The 15,591-nt window shown below is 38.8% G+C and overlaps 1 protein-coding gene across 1 annotated transcript; it reads left to right on the top strand.

The window, feature by feature from the left end:
* Window positions 1-12,598: 12,598 nt before the first annotated feature.
* serf2b (small EDRK-rich factor 2b) lies at window positions 12,599-14,878 on the top strand. Its single transcript, XM_088992877.1, has 3 exons — window positions 12,599-12,734; window positions 14,306-14,414; window positions 14,497-14,878. The coding sequence occupies exons 1-3, from the start codon at window positions 12,728-12,730 to the stop codon at window positions 14,567-14,569; spliced, it is 189 nt and encodes a 62-aa protein (XP_088849003.1). The 5' UTR covers window positions 12,599-12,727; the 3' UTR covers window positions 14,570-14,878.
* Window positions 14,879-15,591: the final 713 nt, after the last annotated feature.

The following is a 15,591-nucleotide window of genomic DNA, read 5'->3' as shown; positions in this document are numbered from 1 at the left end:
CGACATATAGCTATATTTTACGTTTTAAGACTCGCACTGAATATTCAGTAAGTTTTGTCTTCGAGTTGATGACGATGCCTGACGTGACGTCATGTCTGGAACGCCCCAGACCAAGAAAGCGACACACAATGCATTTTGGGTACTTTGTTTGGTCTGAAAACTTTGTGTTGATCCGTGGAGATGGCGAAATTAGAAGGAAAACACATAAATAATGCGATGGTGAATCATTGTGTGTTGCACCAAGACTACTATTTGATACTAGTGGACACAAATTCCCAGCAGACAAATCAGCCCATTTTCAACGAAGCTTGGGCGCCATCTTGTGCATTTTCTGGGACGCTACATTGGAGTCCTGAGGGCTCGAATTAATACAGGAGGACTTCTTTAATCAATTGCAAACATTTATGCTTTCCTCTTCAGAACTATTTGAATCATATTCATAACTGGATGAGTAACAAGAAAGCAACTTCTCCAAATCTGAAGCCATTGTTTTGATTCTAGAGCAAGGCAAGACGTCCTGGCGTGACGTCACGAACAAGGGGGCGGGACCTTCTGAAACCCGACATCTCCGAGGTCATTTTGAAGTAGTTTTGAGACACTAATTCATTTTTATTGGTGTTTTGCATTTGACTAAAAATATCAGCCTGCGTGTTTTGGGTATTTTAGATGCTATAAAACGTTTTTCCGATGTCGGCTAGGAAACAGAAAAATGGTGTTGATTGTCCTTTAAAAACGTGTATAAAAAAGCAGTGTATAAGAGACCCTAGGTGTGTCAGGTTTTGGATGACTTTACAGATGCCATTTTGACTGCTGTGAAGCATCTTCCCATGCATGAGCACACAGACAATCAAACGACCTACTTTGTCCCCATGCAACTCCAGAAATTACAGTACATATTATTTTCACTTGTTCTGTCATGTAATCACTTGAATTTCATTCCACTTGCAGCACGTTCTGTCTGGGAACATCATGCGGTAGACAACAATGAATGGAGTGTGGCGTCAGGAGTAGATCTGGTAATTGGGAGCAGGAGTCCATGTCCTTTTTTAAACCACCGGGGCACCGTGTGACAGATTGATCCAATAAAAGTTAAGACACCACACTACTGAAGTGTTTATATCAAGGGACCAGGAAGTAGTGTGACATTGAGAGTGTATTTAGACTGGCTTTGACTTCTCAATGAATTTTCTTGGTCCTTATTTGGTCCTCGTTTTAATTTTATGTGTAAATCTGTGACTATTTCCAGTGGTTGGCGCATTGCCACATGGTTTGAAGGTTCAGGGTTTGAATCCATGAGCCAGTCTTCTTTGAAGGCATTTGTATGTGTTCTCCTTATGCTCCAGGTGGTCTGACCTCTTCCTATATTCCAAAATTGATATTCCAGTAATTGATAGAATACCGTATTTTCCGGTGTACAGACGCTCCCCAATTTACAAACGAGATACGTTCCGAACGGTTGTTCGTAATGTGAATTTGTTCGTAAGTTGCTTCAGTGCTATATGTTGTATGGAGTGTACATTTAAGGCTTATATAAGTGTGTTTAACATTTATATAAGTATGTTTAAGACTTGTATAAGTAACCTGTATTGGGTTGTAAACATTAAATAAACATATGCAACTGGAGAGAATACTACATATGTTGCGACAAAAAATGTTCGTATGTACTGTTGTTCATAACTCGAATGTTTGTAAGTAGGGGAGCGTCTGTAAAACACGCACCGGAGTATAAAGCATAACCCAAATGAATGGTGTATTCTCATTTTTTTTCATAGATAAGGCAATGAATGAAAAAACAAAAAGATAAATAGATAAAAGTTTTCCAAATATAAGGCACACCACATTATAAGGCGCTGCAGTAGAGGCTTGGGTTACGCACTACTTTTTCTACGGGGGGAATGGATTCGGTGGATGCTGACGGTCGTTGACCTGTTGTGGCTCAATATGACTTCACATGTAGAAGGCGCAGGGTCACCGACTGAAGAAGATCAAGGGTTTGGGGTGTGCCTTACACACCGCAAAATACGATACTATGCATTCGCTGATGAAAGTCCCACTGCTTCAACAAAGCCGCTGCGTGACGCACTGGATTTTGAGGCCTGATTAGAGTTGTCCGTCACAACCAGGTAATCACGTGTGAAAGCCACTCACGGAGGAAGGACTCTTATCTCTGAATTTATTACCGCTCACTGGATGCCTATTTTCCAGAGGCATGACGGAAGCCATATCCACGATCGAGTGGGCTTCCAGCAGCTCTGATGACTCATTTGGCCCACAGACGTCATCCTATTCAAGGGAGGTGAATTTAGAGTCTGCGCATCATTATAGTCTCTCCATTGAAAGACGCTCAGTGGCCACAATATTAGATGCGCAGATTCCAAAAAATAATGATGCTGAGTTTTAATTTACATACAGTGAGAAAAACAATGACAAAATAAGTTTAGTATGGTGGGTTTGCATGACTTTGGGGGATCATACTCAAGGCTCTCATGCTCAATCAGAAAGGAATCAACACAGTTATGACTGACAGGTGCTGAAGACCTTGAATTAATATATAAAAACAATAAATAACAATTGAAACGGGTAAAATAACAGCAACTGATTTTTTTTCGTTAGTTTTATTTATTTTATTTTTTTGTGAATTATGGGTCACTATATTACGGAAGATGATTAGGGCCAACAAAGAAAAATTAATACGGGTGGCAAATTCTGACTTTAATCTCAGAATTCTCACTACAAAATCAGAATTCTGACTTTAATCTCAGACTTATCACTACAAAAATCAGAATTCTCACTTTAAAGTGAGAATTCTGAAAATAATTCTGACTTTAAAGTTAGAATTCTGAGATTAAAGTGAGAATTCTTAGAATAATTCTGACTTTAAAGTCTCTGAATTCTCACTTTAATCTCGGAATTGTGACTTTAAAGTCAGAATTCTCTTTTAAAAGTCATAATTCTGAGATTAAAGGGAACATTTCTGACTTTAAATTGAGAACTTTGACTTTAAAGTGAGAATTTTGACTTTAAATTGAGAATAAATCAGAATTCTGACTTTAAATTGAAAATTCTGGATTCTGAGATTAAAATCAGAAAGCATAAAGTCAGAATTCTGACTATATTCTTTATTCAGACCACAATAAGGCATTAACTAAGAATTTAAGATCTTCACATTGTTTTTTTTGCACTGTAGGTTGCAAGCAGTTTCGCTGCTTCTAATTTCACTCTTCATAATATTTGTTCGCACTGTGTCCTCCAAGGGAAAAAAGTCACTGTGTAGAGTTTTCCCTCTTCAAATCAAGCGAAGCGGGAATTGTGTGCGCTGAACCAGTCCGCTGTGCTCATCATCTCCAGATGGGTGAGTGCTTCCCCTGTGTACTGCCACGCAGCTCACTGAGACTTGTTGCCATGGAGGAGATTCCCAATTGTGAGATACTACTTAGAGTGTCAGTGAGTGTCTGAGGGTTTATTGACTTAAAGGACAACCGACGTCTACGGACAAGTTGTGTCCATAATTTGTAAAATGGCTTCAAATGACTTCTACTGAGCGTATTTTACAAAGATTCCACAGCATATTTTACGTTTTAAGACTCGCGCTGGATTAATTCAGGAAGTCTTGTTTTTGAGTTGGTGACGAGTCCGTACGTGACGTCACTAAAGGACCGCCCTTGACCGTTAAAAAAGACGCATTGTAGCTAGCGGTCCTTCCATCACGTCAATGTATTTTGCTGTACTTGTTTGGTCTGGGGACCTCGTGTTGCACCCAAAAGCCACCAGAAGGCCAGAAGAGGGCGTCCAAGCGCCATGTAAGGAAATTATAAGCCTGTGGTAACGGAGATGGCCACAGGAGGTCGCCATTTTGTGCCTCTTTTTTGGGATGAGAGATTTCCCTCCAATGTTACCTCAAAATGGCACAAATAAATTCTTTAATCGATTGCAAACGTGTATGCTTTCCTCTTCAGAACTATTTGAATCATATTCATAACTGGATGTGTAACAAGAAATTGGAATCTGAAGTCATTGTTTTGATTCACTAGCAATGCAAGACGTCTTGGCGTGACGTCACGAACTGGGGGCGGGACTTTCTGAAAATGCCCAATTCGCAGCTCAATTTTTTGCAGATTTTGGACATTTTAAGTCATTTTTATTGGTGTTTTGCATTTGACTAAAAATATCATACTGCGTGTTTTGGGTATTTTAGATGCTATAAAACGTTTTTCTGATGTCAGTTAAAAAAACAAAAAGTGACGTCGTTAAGTACTGTACATTGGAGAAGGAGACTCTGTTCTATCTTCTTTTCCTTTTGGCTTTTCCCTTCAAGGGATCGCCACAGCGAATCAGTAACCTCCATCTTCAGAGGTATGATACGCATGTTTGTTTTGGCCAAGCTTTTACGTTCTATAGGCTCTATTAAATGTTATGTAATTATATGCTTGCTTTCATCCGATTTTTTTTTTTTGCAGTGAGCACTAACTCTTTCATCACACAGATACCAAAACCAGAACAAATTACTCAAACGGCGACGTGTTTGACATAAACTATATTCAGTGATACCTCCACTGACGAACGCTTCAGCTCACAAACGTTTTGCCACACAAACATTAAATTTGCGAGCATATAGTCTCGGCTGACGAACTAGTTTTCGGCGGACTAGTTTTCCACACCCACTTTCTTTGAGTGCAGACGTGGTTTGTTATCGAGTATACTTTTGCTATTATGGGACCAAAAAAGACCCCACCATAGGCTAGTGTTAAGTCGAAGAAGACACTAAAGAAAATTACGGTCGAGCAGAAGAAGGAGATCATCGAAAAACACGAACAAGGTGTGTGTTTGTGTGACTTAGCGTCCCAGTACCATAACACTAAATCTGCCATTGCTACCATCCTTAAGAACAAGGACGGTATCAAAAGGACAACTGACGCCTCCGGACAAGTGTCATATTTTCAATTCCTTCCCACCCTTAAAGGACAACAGAAATGTAGCACCCAGAAAATGGAGAAGATGGCGCCAAAGCTCCATTGGACATGGGCTGATTTGTCTCATGGGACTTTGTGTCAACTAATATTAAATAGTAGTCTTGGTGCAACACACAACGATTCACCATTGCGTCATTTATGTGTTTTCCTTCAAATTTCGCCATCAAATCGGACCAACACAAAGTTTTCAGACCAAACAAGGTACCGCTAAATGCATTGCGTGTCCTTTCTCGGTCAGGGGCGTTCCTTCCGTGACGTGACGTCAGGAATAGTCGCCAGCTCAAAAACAAGACTTCCTGAATATTCAGCGCGAGTCTTAAAACGTAGAATATAGCTATATGCTGTGGAATCTTTGTAAAATACGCTCAGTAGAAGTCATTTGAAGCGATTTAACAAATTATGGACACAACTTGTCTGAGGGCGTCGGTTGTCCTTTAAGAGACACAATAGGGCAAGAAGCTTGTTTATCTCTATTGTGACAAGTCAGAAGAGGAGGCTCAGGCATCAGATCAGAATGCCTCCCAGATGCCTCCCCAATGAACAGTTTCAAGCATGTCCCACTGAGAGGAGACCTCACGAACGACCAAGGACATGCTGGAGAGACATGTCTCCTCATTGGTCAGGGGACACCTAAGGATTCCCCAGAGGAACAGGACACACTGACTATGCAGAGGGAAGTCCGACCCCGTAGAAATGGAACAAGATGAATGGACGAAATGTGAAGTTTAAAGCAAATTATAAACAGTCATCAAAAATGTTGTTTTCTTGATAGCTACTGTGACGGCTGTGAACATACTGTACCTACATTAAACAAATAGCAACTCGGCCAGCCCGATGCAGTCCTCATTATTGCCAGAAACCTCCACCGTGCATGTTGAACCACTCTGCTGCCAACATTAGACCTGTTTGTGAACAGTGCCACCAAAGAGGGGAAAAAACATTGGGTCAAGTTTCTTCCCATCTTCAACATGCATCCAGACCCATTATAAACCCATTTAAAATGAAGCTGTCACGTTAAGGTGGAATGATAACATTATGTGGCCTTTAAGTGCCCAAATGTGACGCAGTTGACTGTATGTACATAGAAGGCCAAAAAGATTTACACAAAGAACTTCTACTTTGGTAGAGGAAAGCAAACATCACGAGTCACGCAGAACACAGTGAGTTCATTCAACTCGGCGAGGTAGCCTGGCAAAATAAAATAGTGGGAGGGAGTGAGTGAAAGAGAGAGAAATAGAGAGGGGTGGGGTGGGAACCAGTGGAAAATATTCATATTATCTATCTGCAAAAGAATGCCAACACTCTCATTTTCATTGATTTACTTTTTTAATCAATGTAATATTGGATTAAATTTGACCCAAAAATGCATGCGCCTCCTCCCACCACACACGCACACCAACCTCAACCGCCACCATCACCATACGCCGGAAATGATGCATAAGGCCATTACCATGGCAACCCTTTGAACACACGTGGTCCTCCCAACGTCTAGATTGAATTTTACTCTAAAAATCACTTCAGTATATGCATGTCCATTTTTTATGACTGTTTGGGTTTCATTTTCCCGGCGCTGTTGGGATGAGGTACACACTTGGAGGGCGTTTTAACAAGAGCCTGTTGCATTTAGAGAAGAGGTGATACGTTCATTCATTTTGTTCCTGTCAGATAGCACATGCGAAGGAGGGCATTGGTGGGGAAAAAAAGGTCATGATTTGCTCCTCTGATGACCACTCTTGTCACAAAAAGAATATTTGATTAGTGTGTGAAATGTTGCACGGTGCACAGGAATGAACTCATTCACTGCCATTCCCTAATTTATTTTGGAATTGAAAATAGGACGTGAAGCGCCACTCCCGAATGTATTCAGGTTTTGGTTTTCTTGCGGAAGGGAGGGGGGGGGGGTGATAAAGCGCTGGTCAGACCTCTGGCAATGTTTTTCCCTTCCACGACGGGTCAGCATTTGCCTTTTGTACAGCCGCCCACATTTCAAGCTCAGATAAGTCTAGACCAGGGGTGTCAAAGTCATTTTTTGCCGCGTTATGGTTTCCTCTCGAGGGCCGTTATGAATTTGCGGAACCCATTAGAATGTTTAAATCCCTTCAAATATTACATATAGAGCACACAGCAAATTAATGAATAACTCGTTTTCAAATCTGAAGTCAAGAATAATGACTTTTATTGTGGTTGACATCCAAAAATATGACATTTTGGCTCAGATTTTAGCAATCATGATGGAATTTAACAAGTTTGATTGGCTTTCGCGGGCCGAAAAAAATGATGTGGCGGGCCGGGTTTGGCCCGCGGGCCTTGACTTTGACACCTGTGGTCTAGACCCATATAACTTAGGAATTAAATCTTTTTTTTCTAATGAAAGAAGAGAGTCCAAGGTTTCTTACGGTGCTTTAAATGTTTATGTAGTCCTAAAATTCAATATTCTGTGGGTCCTGGAATTTGAGTGAAAATAACAAAAACCCTGGCACTGGAGTGGACACATTTTTGCACGTCTGGCAGTGAGTGAGTTAAAAAAAGACAACGTTGAATTATTCGAACAGGTTTCTGCTGAGATTATATAATAAGAAAATGTGACTCAATCGAGGCATTGGGTAAAAAACACATGAGAGTGTTTTCAAGGCTCTTGGTTCTTTATTTTGGTGACATCATTTCCTGTGCAGTCACATAAATAATTTGGACATAACAAGGACAAATCTTTGCTTCCTCCTGGGAATCTACTTTGTGAGACTTTTACAGTTGAAGCTACTTGGGAATTCCAAAATGTTTGATGTTTTCAAAACCGTGTGACCGTTATGTGCAATAGATGCAATCTGACGTTGAACTAAAAAAAAAAAAACGTTTTTTTTCCAAAATTATTACAATTAAAAAGATCATTGTTGGGAAAAGCAAGTGACAAGAGTAATATTGTAAGCAGGTTTTGCTCTTTCATTTTGTTTGGCTTCTGGGATTTGCTTTAGCTCTCCTTGTAGCAGTGGTGGGCCTTGGGTATCATCGCTAGGCCTTCAGTGGTGCTAAGTCTGAACTTGACAAAACTGCTATTAAATCAACACAATATATTTGCTTATGCAGCTCGCTACTGATACAGCGTGCTAGCTCTGGCCAGTATGCTCTTTTCACCAGTGGCTTGTGATCAGAGCAATTTTCACAAACTATGATTGGCTAGTAACTAGCCAATCATAGTTTGTGAAAACTCTGATGTCAAGAAGGTGTTGGTACCCCATTTGGGTTGCCAACTCCAAATCTGAATCATGAGAGACACAGTTTGATTGACACATTTGATGTGACAGGGCTCACAGAACTGATTGTGAAGGTGTCCATTTAGATTTCTGACCCTGGTAACAAATGATGGCTGAAATGTGATTGGTTAAATGGATAAATACGAAAACACACGTCTGGAAGCAGCCCAGCAGAGGAAAAGTAATGAACGGAAACTAATGTCCAATTTGGACTTATTTCATCTGAATTCATGGACAAAATATAATTAACATCAGTGTGATTCAGATACAGTATTTTTAGGCCAGCAGAGAAGGCATTCTGGGCCTCGACGGTCCAATAATCACCTGTGCTCACACTCACTCACACCTAGGGACAATTTCGAGTGTTCAATCAGGCTGCCATGCATGTTTCTGTAATGTGGGAGAACCCAGAGAAAAGCCGTGCAAGCCTGGGGAGAACGTGTAAGCTCCACAACGTTTGACTTAAAATTCGCTTGAAAGTTCAAATGAGTTATTTTTTTCAATTCTTGCATGCCAAATAGTTTCTAAGTCCGTGATGAATCCACCATACAGTCTCCATTGTTTTGTGTATTTTTCATGTGGCTCTTATCTGGTTGATTTTCTCATTCCTAAGCGTTAAACCCTAACAGTTGCGTATGCGAAATTGAATCCAGCCTCATGCTGGATTGCTCTTCTGCTTCCAAGACAAAAGGTCGCCCAGTGCAACATCTGCACAACAGGAGATCTTCATATGTCCGCGTGTCTTCTTTTGTCCCAAAATAACTTGTGGTCAAGGGGTACGAGCGCCCTCTGGTAGAGAGACTGCAGTTAAATAGATGGGAAACTTTTTCGGTTTACGAACGTTACATTTCTGGAAATTTTACCTTGGAAAACGAACTTTTTTCGTATGTGGAGCTGCCTCAATGAGTGATGTGTCGTTCGCGAACGAGCGCGTTCTTCTAACAACAAAATGGCAGCTATTTTTGTCCGCTATTCCCCGCCCCCAGTTTTCAGTTAAAGCCAAGTGATTGGTCAATAAATCAGCAGTGAGGGTGGGTGGTTTAGACATTAAAGAGACAGGCAGACGACAGTGAGTGAGCTTCAACTTTGATAGTTCAAAGACAGAGTGTAAACTGCAAGGTGAAAATATCCCACCAATCAGGCTACACAAACAACCCGCACAAGCCATCTGTACACTTGATGCAAAAAGCTATCAACCAAGCTAAACAGAACACAATTGATGAGGAACTAGATACAATTATCACAGAGAAAGCACCTACAGGGGATCATTCCTCAAGATGGTGAAAGAAGAAGGTTACGTTCCTCATCAAGTGTTTAATGTTGAGGAAACCGGCCATTCCATTCCATCAAGCCATCAATGACCATCACAAAGGTAAATAAAACGACTTTATTATACAGTACAGTTTATTTCTTTAATTATAATACCATAGCACATTTATTATACATAAAATAAGGTATATTTTGTGTAGTTTTAAGGCTTAGAAAATTACAAAGTAGAATATTATGTTTTATGGGGACCTGGGAACGTATTATTCTCATTTTAATGGTTTCCTATGAGAAAATAATTTTTGAGATACACACTTCCCCTTACACACTCTGTCTGGGAACCAATTAAGTTCGTAAACCAAGGTATCACTGTAATAAATATTCTGATGAAAGAATTATTTATCTGCCTTGTGTCAAAGGAAGTTTGTACTACAACAACGCTGGTGGAATGAGAGTTATGTGATGGCTGGCGTCAGCTTATCCCATCAATCACAGAGGATCGCCGGCAAGGACTATGGCAGGGTGATGGATGACAGCAATGGACTGAAACAAGAAGTGCACACTGACCTATCGCTGCACACGATACTACATAATAAGCCTAAGGAGAAGGCTGCATTTAGTAAAAATGTGGGTGGCGGCTTGTGTCCTATCTATCCATCCATTTTCTATCCATCCATTTTCTAATCTGTTTATGCTGGAGCCTATCGCGCAGAACTGGTTGGCAACCAATCGCACGGCACACATAGATAAATACACATTCACAGTCACAATCACACTGATGATTAATTTAGAGTCTGTCAGGAACCATGCATGTGTTTTTGGAATGTGGGAGGAAACTGGAATACGAAAAGCGAAAATGAACACAGGCACCACCAATACAGATTTAAAATCCTAATTTAAAATCATATCGCAGGTTTAAAAAAATATAATGATCTGAAATTCTGACACTGATTTGAAAAGTTATTTTGAAATCTTCACTCTTATATGAAAACCAATTCTTGATGAAAGTCCTAACTCATGCATGACTAATTTAAAACAGAGTCCTTGATTTAAATCCCAGTTGAAGATTACAGTGAAACTAATTGATAACTAACTCTTGCTTTAAATGATAATCCTGGTTTGAAACCCCAATACCGGCATAAAAATTTACTTTGAACCCCTAACACATTGATTTGAAAGGCGCTTATAAAAGACATTTATTATTATTATTATAATTAATGATCATCAACATTATTATTATTACAATTTTTTATTATTATTATTATTTTTATTATTGTTACTATTTTTATTATTGATACTATTTTTACTAATTTTACTATTTTTACTATTTTTATTGCTATTACAACACCAAAATAATAATAATAATAATAATAATAATAATAATAATAATAATAATAATAATAATAATAATAATAATAATAATAATAATATTATTATTATCACATTTTTTTATTATTTTTACTATTTTTACTATGTTTATTATGTTTATTATGTTTATTATTTTTATTCTTATTCTTATTCTTATTATAAACCATAGCCACAATTTCAAACTACACTATTTTTATATTTATTTTTAAAAGCTGCTGCTCGTGTTGTGTTGTGAAAGACTTCCCCCCGTTGGCGAGACACTGTCAATGCCAGTGGCCTTTCAAAGTAAGGGTACAGTCCAACATTGTCGATCACTTGTATATTTCACTCTTCTCACTTACAATACAACTGCACAAGATATCTGATGTTCAAATGGATAAATGTTAATGTTTTAGGCAAATGATTTTCAACTTATTTATAAATGGCAGCAAAACGTTCCGAAAAAAGCCGTCACGGGTGGCAAAAAAAAGACCTGTTTGAAACACCACTGGTGAACAGGTAAGTGCCACGACTAACTATAAAAATAGCTTTTCGGAACTGCTCAGTCATTCACAAACAAAGGTTAGGTAAGGTTCAGCTCTTTGAGAGCAAGTGCCTGAAAAAGTAGTCGAACACTTGTCAGACAATCTTCCTCAAGGCGCAAGCGGCAAGGCCGAAAACCAACATTCAATATCTATGACCTTCGATGCTTCAGGCGGCACTGCATCAAAACCCAACATCAACGTGTTATCACCACCACACACTCAAGAAAAAAATGCCAGTAAATACAGTTCACTGCTACACCTGCAACTTAAAATCTGTAATTTAAAAGCCTTGGTCGATAGCTTTTGCTGAAAATAAAAGCTATAAGAGATATAAAATATAAGATAAGCTTATGCTTAAAAACACAAAAGTTTATCTGTTTGAACAAAATATTCTCTTCTGAGTACTAGTATATACTACTAGGAACTAGTACTATATACTACTAGGACCTAGAGTTTTCAAATACTGTGCCGTGGCACACTAGTGTGCCGTGAGAAATTATCCAATGTCACTTTTAATAATAATAATAATAATAATAATAATAATAATAATAATAATAATAATAATAATAATAATAATACATTTCATTTATAAGCGCCTTTCAAAACTCACTTTATTTGAGAATGTATAAAACATGTATTCATCATTTCCTGCAAAAATAATGTCATCCTGTATCCATGCTGTAAATACTGTGAGGGTAACTTAATATTCGTCCGTGTGGCAACACAGAACTGATTGCGTAATTTCGCCGAGATTGTTCGTGGTGTACCGCAATTTTTTCCATGTAAAAAACGTGCCGTGGCTCAAAAAAGGTTAAAAAACTGCTCGAGGTTGAATATGGTTTAGAAATAATTGCAGTCTGTTTTGATTTTTGTCACATAACGTCGAAGCTTATTTGGAATTGGGTTTGTAAATATTTGATTTTCAAATATTTGATTTCCATCTGATTTATGATTAAATTATACAAATTCACAATCTTTCCTTGCAAATGAGTTTGGCACAATGGCTCTGAGAAAGGTATTTTTCTGTTTAAAAAAACATATTGGAGAACCTGATTTTGTATTATGGCTGTTTTTTCGTCGTTTTAACTTTTGTTCCCTATTTGTGAATCTGGTAGTTCTAGATTAGTTCTAGTTATTAATTGCTTTGCATCAATATTTAACCCAGAAACACCAGGCTACATTGCGCATGCGCGCATTGACGACGGAATGTTCTGGTTTCTGCTTTGTGCGCAGACGCAGTGGTGGCGCAGCAGAATCAGGCGGAGAGCAACTGGCGCTACGCAAAAGGATACTTTGGCCCTTAGGCTAAGCTTTTTGTGGATTTTGGTCGACGGAAACATCGCGTGTTAAAATGACCAGTGGGTATCGACATATATAAATTTACCGTAAGGCATTACATACTTCACAGTAATTGCATGCTGTGTTGTTTCTGTCACTCGGTCAACCGAATCTTGACGCCGTCTATTTACTGAAACAGACCTCACGTCTTCTCGCGGGGCTTGGACGTCTCCAAATTTGACCTAATAACTTTGTTTTTTTCAGGTTTAGGTGGATTGCAAGTGATTAGAAATTGCATTAAGTGTTGTTATTTGCGTTGATCTGTTTTAGTATTGTATTTAGTATTGAAGCGAGTTTTTGACCTACTGAAATTGACTGATGCCAAATTATGTCTTCAAGCGCCGCTTTATGATGTATCGTGTCGAATGGATCGTTCGGAACATTTCAAATTTCATTTCCAGAAAATATTTTTACACTACCTGCATATCGGGTGTGTCCAATGTGTTACTTGTGCCGTTGCCCGACCTGTTTCTGTGTTGTTGTGGTTTAAGCTGTGACGCTTCTCCATAGCGCCCATCTGCCACGTCTTCTGCGTTTTTAACCATGCACCATTCCTCGGTTTTTACGACATAACACAAACGGGGGTTACGAACGTCACAGGAAGGCACTCTCTTATATCCAGACCCACTTTGGTGTGTGATACATTATTTGTTTGACATGCAAATATTTAACAAGTATTGGCTATTTCTGATTTAACGTTGTAAAGCGAAGAAGTGTCAGGACGACGGCGTAGTCTGTCCTGAATAGGGTACATTCAGACAGAATGCTATCATCTAAGCGAATATTAAAATGTGACAGACCCGACAATATAAAAGTCATCATTTTTGTTTTAAAAGTTATTGTGTACTTTAGGTAATACATCACCATTGGTGTTGTATTACCTAAAGCGGGGATGCCCGAATCCGGTCCTCAAGAGCCCCTATTTTGGTTGTCTCCCTCCTCCAACACGACTCAAATGATCAAGTTCGTCAGTGTGTTTTGCAGAAGTCTCATAACAACAACCCAAGCGAAATATTTTAGAAAATACCCTTATCTAATCAAAAACATGGTTTAAAAGAAATGATCTTGCTTAATGTCAATATGCATTGGAAAAAAAAATAAACATTACTACAACCCTACTCATTACACATTTTAAGTGTTATTTTCTGGGCAGATTGTGAGGGTCAATCCTCCTTCGCACACACCATTCCACAGAAAAGTCACTCAGAATATTCTGATACATCTGACAATGATGTCTTTGCTTACTTTAAGGGTGACGGAGAGAAACATGCAAACATTTGTCCTGATTGTCAACATATATTTATATTGTGAATCGGTTTTAAAATGAGGTTACGGCATTTTGAGATCAGAGTTTGGAGTACTTTGTTGGTTTAATATCAGAATCAGAATAATCTTTATTGCCAAGTATGTAGAACACACAAGGAATTTGTTTCCGGTAGAACACGCTGCACTAGTATCGTCGTCAAAAAAAAAAAAAAAACCGCTAAGTGGCACTATACAGTTCCATTTTAATATATCAAATGTAATATTGGGAAAATTGTTTACTTTATTTGGCATTTCCAACTACCATGTTTTCTTGTGTGTTTTTCAGGGGGAAATCAACGTGATCTTGCACGCCAAAAGGCTGCCAAGAAAGCTAATGAGAACACCAAAGGGAAGAGAAGTGATGACGGGCTCTCAGCTGCCGCTCGCAAGCAGAGGTACAAGACAGTATACACCTTTGTAGGTAAAATTTTATATTTGGTTTCATCCTAATGACATCTATTATATTTTCTTCTCAAGGGATGCTGAAATAATGCAGCAAAAGCAGAAAAAAGCAGATGGCGGAGAGAAAGACACTCCTAAATCCAAGTGAACAGCTGACTTCATCCCGTATTTGGCTTCCTTCCTGATAAATATAAAAGCCAGTAATGTCATTTTTTTAATATCAGCTCTTCAACATATAATTAAGCCTACGTTCTCTCATGATGGCAATGGAATATTTTTTTTCTGGGGTGAAATTGTTCGCCAATATCCCACACTGATGCCACGTACATAGAGAAGCATCAGTGCTTTTAGCAGCAGCAGAAAGATGAACAATTGTCCACACAAAGCGTTGTTGTGTGTTTTCTTGTAAAATAAATGTCTCCTGATGGTTACAAATAAAGAGTATCTTTGTAGTTCACGCTTGTTTGGTTCATTAGAATCATCACTAAGAGGAGTGAATTCTTTGGAACCCTGTTGGTGGTAGGGGCAGAATTTATTGGGTTATTATTTTTACATGACAAATCTGGTGGCACATGATGAGTTGGTAGCAAAGATATGAGAAGACTACCACTGGTGGCTGAGAAGAAAGTTACAACTATAGAATTGGAACCCGGCAAAAGAAACGTATCAACTTTGAGAAGTATCTACCAGGGTAGCTGTCATTTCATACCAGTGGCGGTCCGTGGATTGCATCGCTAGGCCTTCAGTAGTGCTACGCCTGAATCAATTCAGACCGAAAAAAGTGTGGTGTGATTTACTACAAGTCCACTCGGGTGTACAATTAGCCAGGAAATAACTGACCAACCTTTCTTAATGATGTTCTCTTTTTTTTTCTTGGAAATTTCATCTTGAAAATGGCTCCTTTAGCCATTGTGGCTTGACAAAACTTTTTTTACTCATGAGGAACGGAAAACTATTCATATTAATGGTGAGTATTATCACAAAGTTATTTTAAATAATATATTCTGACATTTTGTTGAAATCATGCATGTGTGTGTGGCTCTCACTGAAAAACATTTCTAAATACAATACAGTATTTTACTTTTATGGCTCTCTTAGTCAAAAAGGTGTTCGAGCAAAAAGTTTGATGCTCCAGAGCCCGTAGAACTGATTGTGAAGGCGTCCAGGTAG

Source organism: Hippocampus bargibanti, linkage group LG03, assembly GCF_051943395.1.
Source record: "Hippocampus bargibanti isolate YZ-2025 linkage group LG03, ASM5194339v1, whole genome shotgun sequence".
Lineage (NCBI taxonomy): Eukaryota > Metazoa > Chordata > Actinopteri > Syngnathiformes > Syngnathidae > Hippocampus > Hippocampus bargibanti.
The sequence above is the reverse complement of the archived record's forward strand: the minus strand, read 5'-3'. Positions and strand labels throughout refer to the sequence as shown.

What these genes read in the sequence shown, in the direction of transcription:
- serf2b (XM_088992877.1), top strand. An exon ending in GCTGCCGCTCGCAAGCAGAG is followed by an intron (nt 14,415 to 14,496) that starts GTACAAGACAGT and finishes TTTCTTCTCAAG; the next exon opens with GGATGCTGAAATAATGCAGC.